This window comes from Lontra canadensis, unplaced genomic scaffold, assembly GCF_010015895.1.
Source record: "Lontra canadensis isolate GAN:19392208 unplaced genomic scaffold, GSC_riverotter_1.0 scaffold72, whole genome shotgun sequence".
Classification (NCBI taxonomy): domain Eukaryota; kingdom Metazoa; phylum Chordata; class Mammalia; order Carnivora; family Mustelidae; genus Lontra; species Lontra canadensis.
The window spans coordinates 2817224-2844409 of NW_022631066.1; the positions used below are offsets into that span (position 1 = coordinate 2817224).

Genomic DNA, 27186 nt, shown 5'->3' on the forward strand with positions numbered 1-27186 from the left:
GCAGCAACGACTTAGCTTGAGCCTGGTGTTGCTATGTAGGAACATAGACCGGCTGCTGTCAGATCTTATCATGTTTTGAGAAGCCAGAAATCTGCTTTTTAATGTGAAATCACCTGGTTTTTTAAGGTCGGCAACTTTTTTTTTTTTTTTTTTTAAGAACACTCCATGAGACAATATAGTGCAGGCCAAATAAAACACATCCCACATCCATCCGTGGGCCAGCTACAGCTTCCAACCAGCACTTCACAACCCTGGGCTTAAAATTTATACCTTCTAAAATGACCTGTGGGAGGCTCTGGATGTGGAATCTACCTTTGATTCTTGAAGTCATGTTTTGGAGTCATAAAAGAACCACTGTAAATAAAAGAAATTAAAATAAAATATAGGGGTGCCTGGTTGGCTCAGTGGGTTAAGCCTCTGCCTTCGGCTCAGGTCATGATCTCAGGGAAATGGGATCGAGCCCTGCATCAGGCTCTCTGCTCAGCAGGGAGCCTGCTTCCCCCTCTCTCTCTGTCTGTCTCTCTGCCTAGTTGTGATCTCTCTGTCAAATAAATAAATAAAATCTAAAAATAAATAAATAAACAAAAGTAAAATAAAATATAAAAATTTCAGCAGCAAATTTCAAGAAACTGATGAAAACTAAAAGTTGCCCTGCAAAAAAAGAATTAATCTAAATATATGTTATGATATTTAGCTAATTTTTCAGCTCATAATGGAGATGTAGGAGCGAAGACTTTAAGCAAAGTTAAGTGATCTATCCGGAGAATTCATAAAAAGGACTCAAAATGAAGAGGCTCTTCAAAAAGAAAAAAGGAAAAAAATACTATGAATTTAACACAGAAATCAGTAGGCAAATCGAACACCTCAGGAACTCTAATTTCTTTTAACTTTATTGCTTTTTAAATTATTTTTTCAAGGGGTGCCTGGGTGGCTCAGTGGGTTAAAGCCTCTGCCTTCGGCCCGGGTCATGATCTCGGGGTCCTGGGATTGAGTCCCGCACCGGGCTCTCTGCTCAGCGGGGAGCCTGCTTCCTCCTCTCTCTCTGCCTGCCTCTCTGCCTGCTTGTGATCTTTCTCTGTCAAATAAATAAATAAAATCTTAAGGGAAAAAAAAAAAACCAACACAAATGTAAAAATAATAATAAAATAAATTATTTTTTCAAACACCATTTTTAATCAGTCTCCAAGCCCTACGACAAGTTATACTAAAAACTAAAAGAACATCACGAATCATCATTTCTCTGTTTATTCATTTAAAGATAGGTTTTTGCATCTGGTTGTAAAATATATCATTATCACTTCAAAATCTTTTTGAATAAAGCAGGTAAAAGATACCTTCAAAACTTGGCTACACACTGAAGATGTTAATCTTATGTTATAAAAGTTACTCCATTCAATCAAACTTTTCATGATTTGGTAAAATTATAGTAAAAGCCAAATATGGTGTTGCAATTGCTAAAGCTGGTTCTATACTGACCGTACTCCAGTATGAGTTTGGGAATGTCACTTTCAAAGTGGAAGAAATCCGTCCCGTTTTTAGTCTAACCCAGCAAACCTACTGCTTAGTTATCTACTGCTGTGTAACAAATTACGCCAACTTAGCTACTTCAAACAGGAAACATTTCTATGTTGGGTTTCTGTAGGTCAGGAATCTGGGAGCAGCTCAGCTGGGTGGTTCAGGCTGGGGCCTTGCACTGGGCTGTAGTTGGGATGGGATGTCCATTAGGGCTGCAGTTATCCAGGGCTCCATTGGATCTAGAGGATCTGCCTCTAAGCTCACTGACAGGAATGTTGGAAGAAGCCTTCATCAGATCCTCCCCATTTCTGGAGCCCTCCCATAGGTTCCTTATGATGAGACCTCCCCCAGAGTGAGGGATAGGCATCCAAAAGACAGAACCCAAGACAAAGCCTGCAGCCTTTCATAATCTAACCTCAGAAATCACATACCATCCCTTCTGCTATATCTCACTGAGAAAATGTAGGAGGAGGCTACACAAGGATGTGACTAGGAGGAGGTGGGCATCATTGGAAGTTGGGAGGCCATCACAGAGGCTGGCTTTATTCTTCACCAACACATCTGAGAGAGGCAACATCCCTCTGTAGGTAACAAGTCCTCTATAATTGTTTTTTTAAAGATTTTATTTATTTGACAGAGAGAGAGAGAGAGATCACAAGTAGGCAGAGAGGCAGACAGAGAGAGAGGGAGAAGCAGGCTCCCCGCCAAGCAGAGAGCCTGATGCGGGGTTCGATCTCAGGACCCTGAGATCATGACCTGAGCCGAAGGCAGAGGCTTAACCCACTGAGCCACCCAGGCGCCCCAACAAGTCTTCTATAATTCTGAGCTGAGAGACCTCTCCAGTTGCAGGGTGAGAAAAGGGTGGGAAGAGAATTTGCATAGTATAATGACAAAGTCTACTATATTATTTTTATTTATTTCCCCCACTCCACAGATGTCATTTTTCCTGCTCTCGTTATCTCCACACTACATCCCTCCAGTCCTCAGAGCCATCAGTCTAACTTGTACAGGTGGGTTGAGAGTTTGAGCGATGAAGGGTTAACATCCATACGTATGCTTTGAAGGTTAAATAATTCTGGCTCCTTTAAAAAGTCAAGTGAGTCAAGTAAGCCATTGATCTGGAGTTAATGGTGCCCTAGTAAGAAATTACAATCAGCTGGGATGGACGGCGCACTTACAGGGCTCAAATATAAAAAGCAGCTTCAAAATATGGTTAAGGAGAAGTAGTGGAGACAAGAGAAAGAGAAATGTGGGAAATGAGAGACTTGGGGATGGCCTTGGAAGCTAATAGGTAACATAAGATCTAGAGCAATTTTTAAAACACCCAAATTTTGGCAATTTTTTTGTTTTCAACTTATAATGACTTCACAGCTAAGACTGTGAATTAAGCTGAATAGAAGGAGGCAAAAGCGATGAAGAGGGCTCGTGGTGCTCCATCCAAGAAGAGACTGATGATTAACTACTGGGAATCAGATCTTTTACAAAATTTACTTTTTGTACCTAGAAATGTTTTCATTTTGTTGTCCAGTTGCTAGATGAGCATATAATACTGCAGCCATGGCTGCAGCTTCACTCTGCCTACAGTTTTGCATGCTGCTTCAAAAAGAGTAAACTGAAGCGGAAAGGGTGCCTTTTATGATTGCAACATCCCTGGCACACTTTCTTTGCTCCAGCCCAGTTTTAAGTCCCTGCCTTTGAGCTGCTCAGGCTAGGGCAGCAGGAGAAGGCTGGACAGTCAAGGGCGGTTGGGGCTCTGCTGAACTCTCTTCAGGAACACACCACGAGAGGAAACAGAAAAGGGAGACAAATGAAACACCAGATGATTAGAAAGTTTGCCACGTTCTTTTATAAAAGTGACCCCTGGTCCAAGGTTCTTGGTGTGACTCCCTCTGAGTGGTTCCTAGAAGCTTCCCACAGGCTTCCACTGCCCACATTTATTCCTGAGGATGAATTCAGTTCAACATTTTAATAACTGCATAATATCCCACTGAGTAAATATATGCCATAATTTACTGAACCATTCCCCTGCCTTAGAACATTTAATTGTTTTGTTTGATTATGGTTTGGGTACATTATGAAGTACAGTGTAGTGAACCTCTTTGTGCATTAAGATTATGTATCAGTCATCTATTGCTGTGTAACAAATGACCCAACTCAGCAGCTTCAAACTTGGGGAGCTCCAGTTTCTTACTGGTTGTTGGAACCTCAGTTCCTCACCATGTGGGCCTTTCCCTAGGTTGTCTAACTATCCTCGTGTCATAGCAGCTGGCTTTCCCCAGAACAAGTAATGAGAGACAGCAAAGGGAGAACAGCCTTGGGACAGATACCTCAATCTATTTATCCGGTCACCTGTCCTCAGAAGTAAACTGCCATCACTGTTGCCATATTCTAGAGGCCACATAGACCAATCCTGGCATGATGTTGGAGGGGCCCATACAAGGGTGTGAATATGAGGACACAAGGAACTCTGTGGGGCATCTTGGAGGCTGACTACCACTGGGTAAGCTAGAACTCCACTGGTTACACAAACACACATGCATGTGTGTATCTACTTATGATAGTGGCTCAGAGCTACAATTACTAAGGGGGAGAGTGTTGACACTTTTTAAGTTCTTGCTATTTTTAGGTTAAACCACACGAAACTGCTATTTTTGTTAAATCAAAACCAACTGAATATAGGTGATTGCATGTAGGTCAACCTAATGTACACCAACCTAATACGGACTACAGAACTGGTTATTTTATAACTAGATGTCTCTACCATCATGCCTCATCATGTGTGAGTCTGGCAGTCTGGTCACCTTATATATAAAGTGCATGTTAGTCCTTACATAGAGTAAGAGATTGCTCAAAGTTGAATCACCACTTACTTCTCCCCAAAAGGTATTTTTAGTTCCAAATTCCTTAATTTACTGCATACTACAGTTTAGTTACACTGATTAATAAACATGAATATTATGAATGACTTTTTAAGATCACAGCATTACCACTATATCACCTTTTAACAAATAAACACAAAGCACTGGCATGCTAATTCTAATAGCTACAATTAAAAAGCAAAAATAGGAGAAATAAATTTTAAAAAATACATTATTTAAAACAGTATATCCAAAAAGGGCACCTGGGTGGCTCAGTGGTTAAAGCCTCTGCCTTCGGCTCAGGTCATGATCTCAGGTTCCTGGGATCGAGTCCCGCATCGGGCTCTCTGCTCAGCAGGGAGCCTGCTTCCCTCTCTCTCTCTCTCTCTGCCTGCCTCTCTGTCCACTTGTGATCTCTCTCTGACAAATAAATAAATAAAATCTTTAAAAAAAAATAAAAAAAAACAACAGTACATCCAAAAGATTATAATTTCAACATACAATCAATATTCAAAAAATTTAATGAGATATTTCACATTCTTTTTTTCATATCAATTCTTAGAAATCTAGTGTGTGTTTTGCACTTACGGTACATCTCAGTTTGGCTGCTAAATCTTCACTGGAAATACTCAATCCGTATTTAGATTTCAAAAAGTCTACAGCTGAGAAAGTAGATTCACACTCAGGTTGCTTTGATCATACCTAAAAAATCTCCAGTAATTGCACTAGTTTATCAATTTTTAAATTTATATTAGAAGTAGATAACAACTTAGTTCCTCAGATCCCCTCGTCCCCATTCAAGTATGTGACAGTAACATGTGACTAGTGCATGACCATATTGGTAAAGCTGTAGCTTAAAATCAAAGGAGATACAGAGAAATGGCTAGTAATAGAATTATTGCACAAGTAGTTAAATAACTTCAGTTAATACCTTTTCAAGGTCAGAGGTCCTTTCTTGAGCAAAACTCTTTGATGCAATTAACTTACACTACATTTTTAGAGCAAGTTGGTTCATTCATCTACAGTCACAGATGAGAGCAAAGTAGGCCAAAAGTTAACTGCAAAATCAGCCAGATAACATGGTAATTAAGCAATAATTATTTTCCCTGTTGACAATGGATTTTAAAAGATTTATGATAAGATAATATGATGATGAACATGGCTTACTTCAAAGTACAATCCTTTTTTTTTTTTTTTTTTAGGTGGCAGGGAGGGGCAGAGAGAGAGTCTCAAGCAGACTCCCTGCTGAGCGCAGAGCCTGACATGGGGCTCGACCTCACCACCCCTCATAACCTGAGTAGAAACCAAGAAACCAAGAGGGGAAGTCTCAACGGACTGCACCACCAAGGCACCCTCAAAGATTCTTATGCTAACAAAGTCCTAAGCTTTTAAGAAGGAAATTCTCTTGTCCATGGATGTTTGTGAAATGCTTAATTGCAGTACTTTTGAATTTCAGTCAACTACACTATGACTAATGCACTTCTAGAAATTCAAATGTAAATAAAGAGTTCCCCCCCACATCTAAAAGGTGTTTTAGAAGGTTTTATACACTAGTGATTGGAAAATAAACCAAATTCAAATCCCCAAAATGTGTTATGATCCACTGTTCAAACTTGATTTATTTCTGAACTAGTAGGATAAAAATACCCTTCTCTGGATCTACTCAGCACACCATTTCGTGACATTTCTTGTGCAGATACTTGCACCAGACAGAAAACAAAGCCTCAGGCTAAAAGAATATTAGGTGGCATCAGGTAGACAAAGTATTTTAGTGGGTAGAGGGCTTTCCTTTCTCCTATAACTGCACTATCAATGTCATTTCTTTTTATTTCTATGCCCAGTCTGTCCAGCAGTTACCTGGAGGTAACTAGGTTCTTAAGAATAATATAAAGATTTCCCTTCCCATGATGGTACAAAAAGCATCACTCGTAATTCATTTTTCACTTGGTTCAACTTAGAATCACCCAGTATACTATATATGTACTCTTAAGACAGCATAGTATTTCTGTCTAATGTGCCCAGCTGTGCAGATGACTTTTATGCACCTATCAATTTTTCTATCTTAGACTGTAAAATCCTATTTGATATTAGTCAAATTATTTTACTTTGAAGACATGGTAACACACACATAAGTGACTCAGATACTTTTTGATGATGATGATGATGATGATGATGGCGATAAAGAAATTATTCACTGGCCTCATACATAAAGTTAATAGTCTCGGTGATTTGGGAATTTGAGATTATAAGATTATATGGTATTGTTCTATATTCTGAGTTCTAAAAGAACATGCACAAAAATAACCTCAGAAGATTTTATCAACCAAGAATTTATAACTTTAAAAATCACAATAAATAAAAATACAGAAGAACTGACAACATATTTTTTCTTCTACTAGCACACAAACACCCTAAAAATGACTAACAAATGAGGTAACTACGGAGTAGTTATAATTAAAGTGTTACTTTGTTTAACACACTTGGTCTCCATGCCGAAAGGACATAGATGAAACATTTATTTCACTTCACCTTTTTTTTTACCAACATTTAAATAAGTAGAATATTTATTTGTGGAAACCAATGTTAGGATCAAAAGAGGAATAACATGTAATACATACAATCCCATATATCTCATTTGCCTCTATGCTTATGTGTTCCTCAACCCCTCCAAGATAAAAGAAGGTGTAAAAACAAAAAGTCAGCAAAAAATCAACATTATTATCTACAAGCATCAGTAAAGACAGTTGTCTGCAGGACTTTTAAAATAATTTTTCATTACCAGGCTGTAGTCCACTTCACCCCTTCATTCCCACAACACAAGGTCCCTTGTTATCTCAGATATTTGTCATGAATATGTGGATTTTTCAAAAGTTAGTTACTGCTCCTTAAGCCTGTTCCACATGATTTAGCCTATTGGTATTTACAGATGGGTGACATGAGAAGAATATTCGCAAAAATTCTGAATTTTAAAATGCTCTTTTCTTTTTATCATGTCATCATTCTATACAAGACATAAAAGAACCAGGCTGGCCAGCTCAATCTGGATTCTTTCTTTATATTATCTGTTTAGCAAACAGAATATAATCTACTAAATGTTTCTGTAGTGTCCAAACCAGCCAATTCCTGTCAGCACTGCTCATCTTGGCACTCTCATCTCCTGACTGCCATTGAGCTGGGATGGAAATCTCTCATTTGATTTAGTCCTGTGGACATCAATCAAGTCTATAGGAGAAAGGATAGTCACACATATGGAAACCAGCCATCAGGGATTAAAAACAGAGGTATCTGGCAAGACTTTCAGATACAACAACGAGCTTAAAATGAAGAATGATGGGCTCTCATACACTTTACTTTCTCACACTATAAAAAGGAAGAATCTCTGAAAGATTTTGAGTAATTGCCAAGCAGTTACACTATAAATCGTTGCCTGGCCAGAATAAATCCTTCCCCTCTCTACTTCAGTTCCCTCATCTATATAATATGACAATTATATTAATGATTAAAATGTTTTAGAACACCTAACCAAATGTACTGTATTCCTCTTTGCCAGGCTTAAGAACAAAGTTTACTCTGAGACAGCAAAAGTTTCTAAGAGACGGCATATCCAGCCGAAGCTCCCACAAGAAACACTTAAAACTTATTTTTTGAGCCCTAATGTGGAAAATTATTCCTACAAAACCCTGGTACGGCTCCTCCTTCCTCATCCCTCCAGCCAGGCTACTGCTCTCACCTTAGTCCCAAGTCCTACTCTCACTGCGGCCACACCCCCGCTACAAGGTCATTGGAGAGGCTGCTGTACTCCATACAATGTGGAACCAAGAGAAAGGCTGCCAGTGGGGAGCAGGGCCTGGAGAGGGCCAAGTGCCTCTCTGGGCTCCTCCACATGGAAATGCTGCACCTGCAGAGACCCATGGTTCCTTCTTCCTCGCCCCTCACACTTCCGGTCCACACAAACTCTGTGCCTCATCCCTTGTATCTCCAAAAGCAAGAATAATCCTCAGAAACAGTGAGAGAGGGTGACATTGGTGAGGTAAATATGCTAACAGAATAATGCTGCGGAGTGGGAGAACCCAGCAAGAAGGAAGAAGAACCAGTAGGAGAAGTCACCTCAGCTTTTATTTAAAAAGCCAGAGGAAATATAAAGAAATAGCTTATTTACCTTCAAAGTAAGAGGTACCTACATCAAGAATATTCAGTGACTGGTGATTCAACCATAGAAATTTAATGACACGATTTATATGGAGTTTAAAAAGAAAAGAAACCTCACACCATTTTGGGTTGTTAATCCCTAGTTCCCTTTGATTATATAAAATGCTTTAAAATCTACACATAGAAGCAACTTTCATAAATTGAATTGTTCAAATAAAAACAAGACAGATGGTGCCTACTGATTTTTCTCTTCTACTAATTGCACACTTACTTTATTTTTGTTTCCTAGACACAAAACCTTTTCCTTCTATTGCCCTTAAAGGTATACTTTATTTCTTTTGCATTTCCATTTAAGGGTTCTATTTCTTGAACTGCCTAATAAAACATTCTTCTAATACTAAGAACAAAACACTGAATGAATGTCCTCCCATTAATCTAACATATTGTATCTTTAGGAAATCATTGAAAGAGAAATCAGGTTATTTAGAGGTAAACCCTCTATTCTCACTGATTCAGGATGTGAACGATGATTTCTTTTATTGCCTACTGGGCATCAATTCCCTTCCCTTCAGAGAAATCTATGCAGTAATCTCTTCTGGGAGCTTCTGGGTCCCAGATCCCTAACTACTGTGAAATATTGAAATTACAGTGGGAATTCCATGTGAGAGCCAGATTATAGCAAGAAATTGGAATGAAATCCTTAACACGGATCCTATTTATGAACTATAATCATTTAGCCTCAGACTCAACAAAAGGGATATATAGAAAGGTTATCTATAGACACCTCCCTGAGAGTATATCTGTACAGAAGTCCCTCAAAGCTCCTTTGCAGCACCTTTTGAAATACTCATGTTATAATCTGTTTGCAATAAAGTCCTCTGACCAAAAGTAACAACAACAACAAAAACCCAAAACTAAATATGATAACCAGCTTCCTGTGATACCAGCTTCTGATTTAAAACACTGCCTTAGAGACGTCTGGGTGGATCAGTTGGTTAAGCAACCAACTCTTGATTTGGGCTCAGGTCATAATCTTGGGGTCATGGAAGCAAGTCCCCTGTTGGCTCCACGCTCAGTGGGGAGTCTGCTTGAGATGCTCTCTCTCTCTGCCCCTTCCTCCCCCATCCTCTCTCTCTTTAACAAATAAATGAATCTCAAAAAGGAAAAACTGCCTTAGTTTCCTCTATCAACATATATTAAATAGTCCAAAGGTGATCCTATTTGGAAAACCAAAATCCAGATATTAAGGAAATCATTTTAATGTACTAATTCAGAATCATTCTAAGCATGACAATAGTTTTCTTTCTCCATTTATTTTTGTACCATTTTCTTTCATACTCTATGGGTAGTTATAATCAAAATGAGAAAATATATCGGAAGCGTACTGCACAGAGCCAGGCACACAGTAAGCACTCCATGAGTGGTAGCTATTGTTTTACATATACACACGTACACTGAAAAATCTGGAAAGCAAAGAAAATATATCCTTAATTCTATCACCCTAGTAACACAAACATGTATTTCTTTGTAATTGATGTTCACACAAATTTTACATTATCATCTTGCAATATATAATTTTATCTTTTTTTACATTACAATCATGTTTCCATATTACCATGTAGGATTCATAATTATCTTTTTAATTTGCCAAGTGAAATTCCATTAAGTAAAAACCACCATAATTTAACCACTAAAGTCCTGCCAAATATTTGAGGGTTTTTGATATTACAATAATACTATAATAACATTTGCATGAATATAAGTTTCTCATTCTGTGGGATTCTTCCCTTAGAATGAATTCCCAAAGTAGGCTTTTTAGAGTAACCATGAACTCTTTCATGACTTAGATTAGTTATGCCAAACTGCTTTCCACAAGTTTAAACAATTATAGTGCCTCTACCAATGGCCATAAACATCACGTCTTCTCTAACCTTCAGTATTAATACTAATATTTTATATTTATTGAATATTTACCATATACCAAGTACTGGTCTAAGTGCTCTGCATATATTATCTCATTGAGCTCACAACAGATTTCTGAAACACCCACTTTTAGGTACCATCTTTTGCAGATGAGGAAGTTAATGTTCAGGAAGTTTAAAAGCCAGGTCCAAGGTTATACAGAAACTAAGTGGTAGAAGTTGGACTCAAACTCAGATCCTGTCTAATGCCACAGTGCTCTTAATCATTTGGCTATATTTCAGCTTTACTCTTTTTTCACTTTTAATAAAAATAAAGATATTTTTATTAAAAAATAATAAGTGGGGAAAGATCTTCACTGATGTTTTAATATGCATTGATTACTAGGGAAGTTGATCATTTTTACATATGTTTGTTTTAAAATTGTATTTTCTTGTTGTATTATTTGTTCATATTGTTTAGCAACTTCTGTAAAGTGGTGGGGGCAATTTTGTTCCCTCTATATTCTTTACCAATCAGGTGTGTCAGCATGAACTTCACACAAGAGGTCCATGTCCTTCTTGATGACTTCATTGAGCTGTCAGTTTATAAGAGGAAGTACTCCTCTTTCTCCTCCCTTTTGTCCAATATGGGATCAATACAAATATATTCTATAAGGTTATCATGTCCATTTCTCTTCATTATTATTCATTATTCATTATTCATTCATGTGCTAAGTCTCCTGCCTGGTTTAGAACACCCCTATCATGAAAACCGATTTACCAACATCTTTGAGAATTCATCAATATCTCACTCTCCTTATTCCTCACTGTCTCTTCCTATCTTCAAATTTCTTTTCTAATAACTAGGATAAGGACTGAAATGTGTAGGGTTTTTTTTTCTTTTCAAATTTTTATTTGAATTTTTAGTTAACATATAGTGTAATATTGGTTTCAGGAGTAGAATTTAGTGATTCAGCACTTACATGTAACACCCAGTGCTCATCACAAGTGCCATCCTTAATACCTACCATCCAATTAGCCCATCACCCACCCACCTCCCCTCCAGCAACCCTCAGTTGTTCTCTATAGTTTAGAGACGCTTATGGTTTGCTTCCTTCTCTCTTTTTCTTCCCTTCCCCTATGTTTATGTTTTGTTTCTTAAATTCCACATATGAGTGAAATCATATGGTATTTGTCTTTCTCTGACTGATTTATTTTGCTTACCATAATACTCTCTAGCTCCATCCACATCACTGCAAATGGAAAAATTTCTTTTTTTTTTCAAGATTTTATTTATTTATTTGACAGACAGAGATCACAAGTAGGCAGAGAGGCAGGCAGAGAAAGAGGAGGAAGCAGGCTCCCTGCTGAGCAGATCCCGATGCAGGGCTTGATCCCAGGGACCTGGGATCATGACCTGAGCTGAAGGCAAAGGCTTAACCCACTGAGCCACCTAGGCACCACCCCCCTTTTTCTTAAGAGCAAATGGCAAAATTTCATTCTTCATTTCTTTTGATGGCCAAGTAACATTCCATTATATATGTACACGTAAGATATATATGTATATATATTAGTAGATTTGTATTAATTTTATTTATTTATAGATTTTATTTAAATTCAAGTTAGATAACATATAGTGTATTATTAGTTTCAGGGGTAGAATTTAGTGGTTCATCACTTGTATTTAACCCCTAGTGCTCATTACATTAAGTGCCCTCCTTAATGCCCACTACCCAATTACCCCCACTTTGTTCACCCATCTCCCTCCAGCAATATACCAAATCTTCTTTATCCATTCACCAGTTGATGGATATTTGGGTTCTTTCCATAATTTGACTATTGTTAATCATGCTGCTATAAATACCAGGGTACGTGTGCCCCTTCAAATCAGTATTTTTGTATCCCATGGGTAAATACTTAGTGCAATTGCTAGATCATAGGGTAGTTCTATTTTTAACTTCTTTAGGAAACTCCATACTGTTTTCCAGAGTGACTGAACTAGTGCGCATTCCTACCAACACTGTTGGAGAAAGAGGGTTACCCTTTCTCCACATCCTCATCAACATCTGTTGTTTCCAATGTTGTTAATTTTAGCGTTCTGACAGGTGTGAGGTGGTATCTCATCGTGGTTTTGATTGGTATTTTCCTGATGATGAGTGATGGTGAGCATCCTTTCATGTGTCTGTTAGCCATCTGGATGTCTTCTTTGGAAAAATGTCTATTCATGTCTTCTGCCCACTTCTTAACTGGATAATTTGTTTTTTGGGGTGTTAAGTTTGATAAGTTCTTTATAGATTTTGGATATTAACCCTTAATCAGATATGTCATTTGCATATATCTTCTTCCAAGACTGAAATGTGTAGGTTTTTGTGAATTTGTGATCCAAATAACTTGGCCATCATTCAAAACTTATCTCACATAATGTAAGGAAATATCATTAAAACTGCATCCATAGTTCACTAAGGAAAACCAGATTTACCTAATAAATCTAAATTTTAATAATCCTGTTTTCAGATATGCTCCATTACCTGCATTATGTCTTGCAATATATCCAAGTGCCCAAGCTGCAGCCTCCTTGACTCCAGGGTCAAAATCTTCCAAGCATATCACCAGCGTATCCAGTGCTCCGCAATCAACTATGGCCTGAGCTAGTTGAGGAGAATGTTTACCAACTGCTCGTAACACAAAGGCAGCTGCTTTCTTGTAAAAACGCTACAATGATAAAATAGATAAAACTCAAAGTGAGTTAGGCACTTATAAAACCAAAAGTTAAAATATACCAAGACCATCATAAAAATGACATTAATATAAAGAAAGCTCAACAGGTTTTAAATCCAAAGGATGAAAAACACCCTGCAAAATCATTTTTTGATGTTTCCCTACTGCTTTTGTTCAGTAACTAAACTGAAATAATATAAGTCTTAAATGACATTTCAAATGTTCAATTCTGAAACATCCATTTGGAAATTGTATGAAATGAATTATAAACATTGTATTTCCTACCAATTCATAAAATAATGAAAATTTCTGTATCACACTGAAAAGTATTTGTTTGACCCATGGGAACTCTTAGATTGTTAGCATGTGCAACAAAACTTTCCACTGACAAATTCATTTCCTTTACTTGCCCTCAGTCTCTAAGCACATAGGCCTTTCATGACCTCAACTAATCTTTTGGTGTCCCACGTTATCCTGAAATAACAACCATGTTTCAAAATGCACTACCAATTGTTGGATAAACATAAAGGCGAAACACCCGTGATACCTTTTAAAACCTTTCCTGGTAAATAAACTAACCAAACAAGGAGACGTGTTATTTATCCCCTCTCGTAAATGCTTTTTTAAAACAATAAATACAAATGACTTACTGTTAGGTGAATGTTAAGTAATGTTTCACACTTATAAAATTTTTATACAAAATTTTATCAGATTGAGAAATAATAAAACTGAAACACAAGATTAACATGTTTTTCTTCATATAACTAAAAAAAATTAAATGTATTAGGAAGTATTTGACTATAACACTCACTATTATTTCAAGATTAGTCTAATGACACAGTAACAGTCTCTGTCCCTTATTAGTAGAACCCAGATAACCCCTATTATAGATTCCAAGCTTCTGTTTCTTTACAGTGACTACTAAGAGTGCCTGGGTGACTATGGCATCTGTTTTGAAAGTATGTTATTTACTCTGGCTAAAAGATTAAGATACAACAAAGATTATAGGAGTGAGAAAAAATACATCAAGTATATTTTAACGTATTATATCTCAAAAATTGGTATATGTTAATGATATAAGAAATACTGTATGTCAATAATGATATTTTGATTTATTTCTTTAGTTTCATAAATGTTAACATATACAGATATTAAAATATTTGTTATAAAGGTTAATTTTATGTTGGTAACCAAATATCTACTAACTTACTATAAAACTGAGAGTTTTAAAGTAGCTTTGCATTATTTTCTTACAATCATGGAAAAATACTGGTGATACATTTCCTGTCATCACCTTAAGCTAAGGTGACTGTTTATACGGCAGAATTTTCAAATTCACAATTTACTGGCCATCGATAGTCACTGCTAAATACAGTGCCTATAATTCACACCGTCTGATCTCATTTCCCCTTTCTCCTACTTTCCACTTCTCCAAATTCCTCTCTTCTCTCCCATTCCTCACCAAAAGAATGGCCTTTAAAAAAAAAAAAGACATGCCAGGGACTTTGTACCTCATAAAGAAGAGATTAAATCCTGTGAGAAATGAGTTAAAGGACTAGTAGATGAAGGAAACAGAAGCCTGGGAATACTGACTCACATTCTCACTTTCTTCTCACTTCTCACTTCTGCCCTAGCAATTTTTGTCTCTTTACAACTAATGGACACTCATTCACATTTAGATCTATTGAGCACCTTCTTGGTGGGATACCAAAACACAGACCCTGCCCTGAAAGAAGGAGCTAAGAGTCCAGGAAGAACAAAGTCTAACAGTATTTGATGACAGAAGGAACACCTGCAAGAAAAATAAAATTTCTGAGACTCCTCAGAGAGATAAGACAGTCAGTAAAGGACTCTCCAATGTATAAAAATAGGACAAAATTTTTAACATTTGGGATTTTTTAAAAAATTCTGGTAAAATATATGTAATATTTACTACTTTAACCATTTTAAAGTGTACAACTCAATGGCATTTAGCACATTCATGGTGTTGTGCAAACATCACCATCCAGTTCCAGAATATTCTCATTAGCCCAACAAGAAACCTCACACATGTTAAGGAGTCACCCTTCTTTCCCCCTCTCCCCCCAGCCCCTGGCAACCACTAATCCGCTTCTGTCTCTATGGATCTGCATGTTCTATACATTTCCTATAAGTGGACTCATACAACATGCAGCCTTTGTATCTGGCTTCTTTCTCTTAGTGTAACATTTTCAAGGTTTAATCCATGTTGTAGCATGTGTCAGCACTTCATTCCTCTTTTATGACTGATAATATTCCAAGATATGGATGTCCAACATTTTGTTTATCCAGTCATTCTTTTGTTATAGTGAATAATGCTGCTATAAACATTTGTGTACAAGTTTTGTTTAAACACCTGTTTTCAATTTTTTGGGGAAATCTAAGTAGGAGTCGCATTGCTGGGTCATGTGGTAGTTATATTTCACTTGACTGCCAGACTGTTTTCTACAGCAGCTGCGCCATTTTACACTCCTATCAGCAGTGTATGAGGGCTCCAATTTCTCCAAATCTTCACGAACACTCATTTTTTTTTTCCTTTCTTTTTTTTTATCATGGCCATTCTAGTAGGTAAAGTAATATCTTCCTGTGGTTCTGATTTGCATTTCCTAATGACTTATGCTATTGAACATCTTTTCATATTCATTGGCCATGTGTGTATCTTCTTTGTGTGTGTATAGATGTCTCTTCAAGTCTTCTGCCCATTTTTAAGTTGGATCGTTTGTCATTTGGTTACACAAGTAGGAATTTAATCTTAAATATATGTCAAGAAATATATATCCTTAGGTTATGACAAACTAACAGAATGGAATAAACAGACCCTATCTATAGGAACGTCCTTAACTATTGCTAGGTGGTGCTGTACAGAAATATAGAGTAGAAACGGACAGGAAGGGGAAAAATTGGGGCACTCTTAGATGACCCTTAAAAGGATGGGCATGCTTACATATTTGTTATAAAATGCTTTATCAAACCTTCTATTACATGTATTCTCCTTCCTTTTGTATGCTTCCCTCCCTCCCTCCTTGTTTCCAAACTGTCTCTTACAGTTTCCACTAACCAGATTTCGCCTGCATATATGGATTGCTGAAAACAACTTTTTATTTGCCTAAGGCTCCATACAGCTCTCAAAGACTGATCCTACAGGTTTAAGACTCTCATAAACAGAAATACTGCTTTATACATAATCCCACTAAAAATTGTGTAATCTGTTTTCTTATATTAATGGTAATGGAAAAAAGCTGCCCATCAATTCCAAGATAAAATATCCTAAAGGTATTATTATGTGCAGTTCAAAGACTTAAAGGTTGTATTAACATCCTGAAATTCTAATGCTTATATGCTTGCAACTGTATCCAAACTAGCAGATTTTTTAAAATCTAAAACAAAAAAATATATAATTAATTTTTTCAAAAATCTTACATTCTGTTCTGCCAATGAATAAACAAGCTGTGGAAGAATGTCACCCTTCACCACTGCTTCTGCTAGGTCATCGTTATAATTAGCCAGTCTCCCAAGAGCCAATGCAGCAGTCTGTTGAATTGTTGGGACCACATCCAGAAGAAGAGGCCGCAGCAAAGACATTACACCTGAGTGTAGTTATGAAAGAACAGAAGTCAGCAAAATTTAAATGAAGAAGCAAATATACAATTCAGCATATATGCAGATAAGAAAATTGTAGGGAAAAATCAGTAAAGATAAAAAAAATTATCCATTAAAAACTAGGGGTATATTCAGAATCATCTAACTGGCCAAGACAAAGAATAATAGAACCTGTGATTATCAAAGCAAGAACACTGCATGACAAGAAATGCTTTGGAGTTAGGTTAGTTTAAATCCCTGATTTGGCAAATAGTCACTATGTGACCTGATAGGGCAGTCATGAGGAATGCAGAGAAAGACTATAGAACATGTAGTTTAATGTATACCTAGCATATGGAAAGGCTTAGAAGGAATTTGGGTATAGGTTTCCCCCAACCTTTGCAAACCCTATCTTTCAGGGCTCAGTTTGGGTGCTTTCATCTCTACGGAGTCTTCCATTTATTTTGTTCATCCCCCCCCCCCCGATTCCAACTGTTGGATCTTTTCTGTGATTTCAACAGGTTAAGTTCTCACATTCATGAAGGGATACAAATTTAGATTTCTGATATTATTCTAAAGAAACAAATTCTTTGGGGCACCTGGGTTTCTCAGTCACTAAGCATCTGCCTTCGCTCAGGTCATGATCCCCTGGAGGCCTGAGACTAAGCCCTACATCGAGCTCCCTGCTCAGTGGGAAGCCTGCCTCTCCCTCTCCCACTCCCACTGCTTGTGTTCCCTCTCTTGCCATGTCTCTCTCTGTCAAATAAATAAATAAAATCTTAAAAAAAAATTCTTTGAGATTAGTATTTTGTATTACTAGCTCGTATAATATTCACTCTAGGGTTGAATACAAAGTAGGTCTATCATCCTCATAGCAACAATAGTAAAAGTTAGCTTATATTTATCCAGCACTTATTATACATATATCTTATTTTAAGGACTTATTTTCCATATTAATTCACTGAACTGTCATAAAAAACCTATGAAGTTGGCCCTATTATTATGTATTTTTTACAGATGAGGAAATGGAGGTTGAGAAAGGTTAAGAAATCATCACAGAACTAATAAAAAATGGAGCATGGTTAGAAATTCAGATATTCTTCATTAATAATTGTTAAATAAATAATACATACTGAAAGTTGAGGAGGTGGGGAAAGAGAGATAAAAAAAATTACATTTTAGTCATCTAGCTATTCCAACTCTTTACAGTACCTTTGTCTTACTATAAAATACCCAAAATAGTCAACTGCTATTTGGGTTTAATGATGCTGTTTTAGTCTGAGATTACAAGAAAGGTAATGACAGAGTTCAAACTGCAAGAAAACATCCCTTGACTTTCTAAACTTCACTTGATTTGCAGGTGGCTATTCAACTAGATGTTATTACATCTTTTCTTTAAAAACATACCACAGTGATCTAGAAAAGCAAATATTATCAATATGCTTTTATAATGTTATATGCAGAAACATTTGAAATAGAATAAAAGGAAAACATTTATAATAACACTTAGGATCAGAACAAATTAAGATAAACAGTACTACCAATAACATAAGCAGAGAATAATGAGGCTTATCATAGATACATGTAATGACATGACCCATAGCTTTTCACAGTTTCCAATTTCATATAGTGATCATTCTTATGGCTAGGGTGGCTTGATGAGATCATCTTACATAAGACCACAGTTGCAAGTCTGAATCCTACTCAGGCTGGTTAACTTTGCAGGCACACGGCACTCCTACTCATGGCTAAGTCATAGCTCATGTTCAGCAAATCAACAAGTCTATACTCATAAGTGTTGCTAATATTACTAACTATGCTTTTTATAGTGATAATTTCTGAATTACCTCACAACAAAAAGTTTAAAATACAGAATAGGTATTAGAATGACTACCCAATGTTAACATGGGCTCTTTCTAGAAAGTTGGATTTAAAACAATTTGTTGATTTCTTCTTTGTAGTTGCTTTATTACTTGATTTCTTTTTTTTAGTTTTTTTTAATTGTGGTACACATAACAAAAACAACATTTTTTAATGTACAACTTAGTATAATCACCACCACTATCTAGAAACTGGACTGTTTTCCACAGAAGCTACACCATTTTACATTCTTACCAACAAAGTACCAAGGTTCAAATTTCTCCACATCCTTACCAACACTCATTATTTTTTGTCTTTTGTTTTTGAATAATGGCCACCCTAAGAGGTATGAAGTGGTATCTCATCTTGGTTTTGATTTTCATTTCCCTGGCACTCATGTCAATGAATGTCTTTTTATGTGCTTATATTGGCCATTTGTACATGTTCTTTGTTGAAATGTCTATTCAAGTCCTCTGCTCATTTTATTTAAATTTTGATTTTTTTTTTTATTTCTTTTCAGTGTTCCAGAATTCATTGTTTATGCACCACACTCCTCTGCTCATTTTTAAATTGGGTTGATTTGGGTTGTTGCTGATATAACTTAATTTTTATAAAAAACATGAATGATTTTAAGTGAAAATAAGTCAATCTAAAAAATAAGAGCTAAATTTGTTAACATATATTTGAATTTCATAATAAATACATTAACAAGGTCAAAAAATATAAGGTATAATAAGTATGCTTCAAATAGTTTTAAAACAATTACAATTATAGTTCATGTTATTTTTTCCTGATGATTCTGGTATTTCCTTTTTTCCCCCTCATTTGATGTGTGTGTGTGTGTGTGTGTGTGTGTGTGTGTGTGTATGAAGGCAGTGGCTTATTGTCTTTTGAAATATAATTGGAAAATCAACCTATACTGGGTTATACATCCTGGACATTTTGGATTAAATCTCAAAAACTTTGAACTTCTATGCTAAGAAGTTGAAGAGTGAATTCATCTATCTGCGTCTGTAATGTTTACTTTAATTATAAGTGTTTGTTATTAGTTACAGTATTTAGCTAATATACCGTAAGTCTCCCAAGTTTGGAAAATTTCAACTTGCAGTTTTAGCAGTAAAATATTTTACCACCTTACAGATATTTCACCTGTCCATATATTCAAAAAAATATTTTGCTTTACATATTTTCTTCTCCATTTTTCCACTACATCTGGCCGGGAAAAATAAGATCAATAAAATGACACACAATTCCTTTCCTTCTATCCCTGTATTTAATATCAAAGTTAGGCCTCTATGCAGATGCTTCTGCTCTACCATTCTTTTCCTACATTCCTTAGTTTAGACAGTAGCATATTAAGACTTTTCAAAGATTCAAAAAAAAGTAAAAGCCAAAGTTTCAGTTTAAAATATCTTTGTTTGGGGGGGCGCCTGGGTGGCTCAGTGGGTTAAAGTCTCTGCCTTCGGCTCAGGTCATGATCTCGGGGTCCTGGGATAGAGCCCCACATCGGGTTCTCTGCTCGGTAGGGAGCCTGCTTCCTCCTCTCTCTCTCTCTCTCTACCTGCCTCTCTGCTTACTTGTGATCTCTCTCTGTCAAATAAATACATAAAATCTTAAAAAATAAAATAAAATAAAATATCTTTGGGAGAACCTGGGTGGCTCAGTCAGTTAAGCCTCTAACTCTTGATTTTGGCTCATGTGTTATCTCAGGGTTATGAGATCCAGTCCCCTGTCAGGCTCTGTGCTCAACAGGGAGTCTGCTTCTTCCCCCCCTCTCTCTGACCCTTCCCCTGCTTAAGCTCTCTCTCTCTCTCTGTCTTTCTCTCTCTCTAAAATAAACAAATAGGGACACCTGGGTGGCTCAGTCTGTTAAGCATCTGCTTTCAGCTCAGGTCATGGTCTCAGGGTCTCCTGGAATCAAGTTCCATTTCAGGCTCCTTGGCTCTGCGGGGAACCTGCTTCTCCCTCTCCCTCTGTCACTCCCCCTGCTTGTGCTCTCTCTCTCACACAAATTAATAACTAAAATCTTTAAAAAGAAATAAATAATAAATAAAATAAAATAAGTAAATCTTTAAAAATATATATCTTTGTTTGAATAGGTCATCTTTATTAGAGAAAATATTGCCCAAATGTCTAGCCCTTGAATTGCCTCTTAGTGCTTTATAAGTATCAATCCCCAAGGACATGTTTTTATCTCTTACACAGATTAAGCATTGGAGACCTTGTTATTCTAATTACAAGTCTATCCTAAAAATAAGAGATAATGATACAAGAGGAATGAAGGAAGGAAGGAAGGTAATACTGAGGGAGCATGGAAGGGAGAAGGCAGAGAAGAAGCATATATAACATAAAAAGAAATTTTTCCTTACCTGCTGGTCCATTAGGAATCCATGGTGATTGATCCTTGGTGAACGAATGCATGAAAATTTAGAGTCCATGAATTACAGCACATTGAATAGTGGCTACTACAATATCTGATAAGCAAGGTCTCTAGTGACAGCTAGTAACCTCAGTGAGGTCTCTATTGAAGAAGCCACCAGGTACAAATATTAAAAATAATAATTTACATATCATACTCTCATATCTATAAAACAATTGTTTCTTCAGTAAAAACTGATCAAATGGTGTGAAAGTGTTTCTGAAACTTCAAGATAAATCTCTCTTCTCTCCAACTTTATAGCTCTGAGTTTCTTTTCTACTTTTCTTGGTCCAGTGCTGATATTGGACACATTGCTTGTAATATCTACATTTCAATCCAACAAAACAACCTTGCTGATCCTGCCCCCAGAAATTCATTTGAAAAATAGATCATTGTTTATCAACTGGCAAGCAATAGCATTACACACCTGAGCAAAGGCAGTTCCTTCCCTCAAGAAACTAATAATCTAGTGGAAGAGGTTGTAAAAAAGCCTCAAAATGATCACAACTCTTTAATTTCTTTTAACACAACATAGGCCTGATTACTTTGATTGTGCACACCAATTACTAACATAAATCAGGAAGGAAATATCAAACATTTCCAAGAGCAAAAAACTCCCATTCTCATATTACATGTCTATAGTTTATATACATATTACCTCAATCTGCTGTGCTTTATAAAGATAGTTAACATCCCAACTTTGTCTCTTTAAAAACAGGTACCTGCAAACTGGGCCTTTGGATCCACATAAGTCTTAGTAAAGATTTCTGCTTACTGTGGATACCTCTTCACCTTGTTTTTTAATCTTTAAAATTTTTATTTGTTTTATTGTGGCAAAATATACATAACAAAATTGATCATCTTAACCATTTCTAAGTGTACAATTAGGTATGCATTAAGTACAATTGTGTAAACATTCATGACTATCAATTCCAGAACTTTTCATTGTCCTCTAATAAATACTCTATAACTTCCCCTTTCCCCCTTTCTACCATGTATTTTAGAATTACTATGGAATGAATAATTATTCATCGTTCAAGAAATAGCTGTTAAGAATATACAAGGTACAGGGGCACCTGGGTGGCTCAGTGGATTGGAGCCTCTGCATTCGGCTCGGGTCGTGATCCCAGGGTGCTGGGATCGAGCCCCGCATCAGGCTCTCTGCTCAGGAGGGAACCTGCTTCCCCCTCTCTCTCTCTCTGCCTCTCTGCCTGCTTGTGATCTCTGTCAAATAAATAAATAAAATCTTTAAAAAAAAATACAAGGTGTTGAAAACCCAATTATCCTTGACCTCAAGGAACTTATAAAGCGGTCAAGAGAAATGAACAAATGTAACACATTATGATACATGAAACTAAAGAAAAGTAGCATTATATATTTGCAAATATATAATGGAGCATCCAACCTAGGCCTTGACAGACACAAGGAAGGCACCCAAGGTGAAAGGGACATCTAAGTGGAGATCTGAAGGTTCTCAGGCAGATCACAGATCGTCTGCTCAAATGACCGGAGGGAATGTAGAAGAGAAGGACTGGAGAGTTTTCCAATGGGAAGGAACTGTATAAATGAAGCTCAGAATCAAGAGAGTTTGATACATTGACAAAACTGAGAATGCAGTATGACCATAGTACAAGAGGGGAGCAAAGTCAGGAAATGTTAGGAGATTAACAGAGACAAAAGTACTGAAGAGCCCAGTAAACTATTTTAAGGATTTTGAATTTAATCTGAACATTAACGTCAGTGTTTTTGTACTTTGTAAAGAAGGATCACTGATTACACTGGAAAGAAAGGGTGAAGAGAGACAACCTGGGAAGGAGGAAGACCACTTAGGAAGCTATTGTACGAATGTAGGCCAGATGTGAGGATAGGCTAGAGAATACTAACAGCAAAGGGAAAGAAAAAAGTGAAAGGTCTACATTATTTACAAGACAAACTGATTATTGTAAAGAAGAGGGAGGAATATGTGATACTTCCAAGTTTCTGGCTTGGACAAAAGATGCATGATTATTGCAGACTGCTGAAGAAGCCATGATAAATTCACACCAGCCTGAAATGTAAAGTGGGAGGGAGCCTGATGCGGGGCTTGATCCCAGGATTCTGGGATCATGACTTGAGCCGAAAGCAGACCCTTAACTGATGGAGACACCCAAGCACCTCCCACAGTAGGTATTTCTTAACTGATCTAACATGCACCTACATGGCATTTATCATGTGCCAGGGACTTCCCTAAGAAATTTAAAATATTAACCAATCAATCCTCATTACAATCCTACGAGGTAGATAATATTTTATAACTCTAGCATCTATGCCCTCCTGTTTCTCCTCCCCAATATCAATCACAGCCCATTTGCCAATAAAAACTAGCCTATATGTGCCATGTTTCAAATGCATAATAAAGGGTATAATCTGTTGAATTCACTTAATTTTACCATTAACATTACTGTAGTTCTCTTCCATGATCACTGCATTAAACCAAAATTTCATTCATTCTTCCAGTGCAATTGTCTGACTCCTGGCTAGGTCATAGCTACCACTGTCTATATGTGAGATTTCAACTAAGTATGCAGATCACAAACATTATGGCACGTTCAAGTCACATGATATTTCAGGTAAAATGATTGGAACTTACATGTTTATAATAACATGAAGAAATATAAGATGGACCTTTTTAAAATAGTTTTCAAAGGAACATGTAAATTCCACATGTCCAAACCTTTCTTTCCAAGCCAAGATCACTCTCATGAGCTCCAGAGCCCTACATAGACAAATTGCTCACTTTAGTCGCTGGCACATAGATATCCCAGACATTTCAACTTCAACACTATTAGAGAATGAAGTCACTATTTTCCTCTGCTTTTTGTACCTCTTCTCCATTAATGAATGGCAACCAGAAGACTGTGAGGCCCCCTGAACTCCCCTCTCACCTCACCTGCCCCACCCATTCTACTAAGTCACAAATCCTACGGATCTGTTAAGCAGCATGACTGCTATAACAAATATGGGCACAGGGTCTTCCCAATCCTGTTTTAATTCCCTCCAATCAATTCTCCACACTGCTGTGAAAATCACCTCTCAGAAACACAAAATGGATCCCTTCATTTCTCTGATGAGAGCTTTTCAATGGCTTTCTATCAATTCCAGGATAAATCCAAACTTCGGATGAGGTCCTTCAGAAGTAAGCCTGTTTTCCTCTCCAGCCATTGCCTGGCCCCTCTGTAGCCCTATTATCCCAAGAGGCTCCTGCCTTATCTAAACATTAGCCTTTTCTATCAAACACCACCTTTCCTCTTGCCTCTGTGCCTTTGCACATAATGTTCCCTCCACCTGAATACAGTTTTCTTCATCTAGCTAACTCCTACAAAATTCAGCCAGATAATACGTCCTTCAGGAAGTCTCCCATGAAAGTACCCCTCCAAAGCTTGAGTTAGGCACCTTCATGTGTGCTCCATATGTCTATGCAATAGACACTTATCAAACAGTATTTATATATCGCTCCTTCAGCAAATAAGCTCCTTAAGGAAGCTTAAGAAGTCTATGCCTTCTGTTTTTGCACAATCAGCATCTAAGTAGCCCTCTGGCCCTTGGACCCTCAATAAATGTTGAATGATAAATGAACAAATTGTGATATTTGATGTGCAATTTTCTCTTTTTAGGAAAATTTTAGTTAAAATAAAAACAAAATGAGCTTCTGTTTGAGGTGACTTTTTAAAGGTTCTGGAATTAGTGGTGCTGGCTGCATAACATTAGGAATGTAATTAATACCACTGAATTACACACTTAAAAACGGTTAAAATGGCAAATGTTGTTAAATTTTATCACAATTTTAAGAAATTAACAATGTATTGGGGTGCCTGGCTGGCTCAGTGAAAACAGCCTGTGGCTCTTGATCTCAGGGTCATGAGTTCAAGCTCCATGGTGGGTGTTGAGTTACTTAAATTAAACAAAAAGTATTAAAAAAATTAACAATGTACCAAAAACCACTGAATTTTGCACTTAAATGTGTGAAGTGTAGGTATGTGAATTATATCTAACAAGGTGATTTTTTAGAAACTTTTAAAAAATAACAAAATAACAAAATAACAATGGTTAATATATGTTCATGTTTCTTTTTTTGGTATATGAGTCATTTAAACTGACCTTTTACCTCATAGTACCCCAAATAGATACAATTGTATCTTAATTGGCAGTTTTCTAGAGACCTACAAATATTGAATTAGTCCTGTCTTCTTTTGTCAATGTGACTTCTCTTTGATGATTTATACCTATAATACCCACCTGCCTGCAGAAAATTGGAATGTTCATGAATGGGGTAAGTAGAGAATAAATATGGCAATTATAAAAGGATTATCTGCTCCAAGAATTTTCATGGTTAGTATTTAAAGTGGTCATTTTTGGAAGGTAATCAAATTCTTTCTTCACATAAAATATTTTATTCATACTCTACTTACTCTAAAAATTTTTGATATCGTTTTCTCTAAAAGATATATATATATACAAAGATATAACCATGTAGTAGGAGCTCCTGTGCGGCTCAGAGTGTTGAGGGTCTGCTTTAAGTTCAGGTCATGATTCCAAGGTCCTGGGGTTGAGCCCCTCATCAGGCTCCCTGCTCATGGAGGCATCTGCTTCTCCCTCTCCCAGTCCCCTTGCTTGTGCTCCCTCTCTTTCTCTCTGTCAAATAAATAAATAAAATCTTAAAAAAAAAAAAAAAGGAGCCATATAGTAGAGAGATGGGAACTGATAATTTTATCAAAATTACAGGTTAAGAATAGCTGCTGCAATTCTGAACTCTAAACATATCACTGAGTTTCTTGGAAGCAAAAGTAAAAAGGGAACCACTTTGTGAAATAAAGTAGGGACAAATTTTTTCCTAAAATTTCATATGTAGGCCTAGCCTGACACATAATAATAAAAATTGGTTGACTAAAAGAGTGTATCTTTATATAAAAAAACATTTCACATCAAAATGGACATCGAAGATAGATTTAAAGAAACTACAGGGAAATTTATGTATTTTTTAATAAGCCTTCAAAAAAGGGCATATTATTATATTAATTCTACAAAGACAATTCTATAGAAAACTAATGTAAGCTAGTCTATATATATAACTTACTAGTGATTCTAATGACACAGGAATAGAATATACAGAAAAGCGGATAAAAATAATTTTCTTTGAAGACAGATGCACACATACATACACCACAAATATCACTTCTTTTTACCTAGACTTATAACAAAACTTGAATAAAAAATAACTTTAAAACTGAGCCACCCTTACGACAAAAAGCATAGAGTATATGGCAAAACCAGTATGTCACTTTGAAAATTAGGGAAGTCTGACATATTCAGAAGGGCCATCCCACCCACTACAAGGCAAGACCACATTTTTTCTCAAGGGTGGTGCTGGACTTCCTGCTAGGGCCAGTACATCTACTCAATAGAAATCCCAAAGTTCAGACCTCAATGAACATGGAATAAAAGTTCTTCACACAAAGCATGATTAAGTAAAAAACAAAGGGACATATTATATAAAATCAACCAACAAATATCCAGTGCCTCTCTCTTCATTGGGCTTTACCCCCCATGTTCTCAAAAAAAAAAAAAAAAAAAAGCAGTCACAGGGCAGTTAACTACCTTGGGCTCTGACGAAGTCTCCCCTGCACTCTCCCTGATCTCAGCAGGGACTCAGTCCAACAACTCTCTGAACTATTATCTGGGTTTGAGACTTCCAGTGGATTACACACTTTTCCCGGGATCCATTTAAAGAGTTCCTGGCTTGATAAGGCTTTCCTCAGAAGTCAAAGGAAGCTGAAGGTCCTCTAGAGTTCTGAGTCCACTGTATGCCCTAAATACAACTCCCACTCCCTCAAACCTCCAGATACTTATCAATTAAAGTTAGTTCTCTGTGTCTGGCCTCCACTCAAGCTCCCATAATGGTCTTCAAGGAGACCTCAAAAGCCAATTACACACAATTATGAAATAGCCTTTGGTACCCAAAAGCCTAAACAGATGACTTGTTTTAATAAGTTAACATTACGATTCATTAAGAACTCCTAGAACCATCTAGAAATAGCTTACTAATACCTACAAGGTGACACAGAAAGAGTGCAATATCAGACAGCAATTAAACATCTTCTAGTCCCAGTCTGGCCAGGACTAACTCTGTGAT

At 36.7% G+C, this 27186-nt stretch overlaps 1 protein-coding gene across 2 annotated transcripts in view; it reads right to left on the reverse strand.

Annotated features, from left to right (window-relative positions):
* The window catches only part of SPAG6 (sperm associated antigen 6), a 61970-nt gene that overhangs the window by 28905 nt on the left and 5879 nt on the right, over positions 1-27186 (reverse strand). For both annotated transcript variants that reach the window (XM_032880829.1, XM_032880828.1), the window contains exons 3-4: positions 16580-16746; positions 12952-13135 (exon numbers count right to left, since the gene is read on the reverse strand). In XM_032880829.1, coding sequence (XP_032736720.1) covers positions 12952-13135; positions 16580-16746 — 351 coding nt within the window. The remainder of the gene's footprint in view (positions 1-12951; positions 13136-16579; positions 16747-27186) is intronic.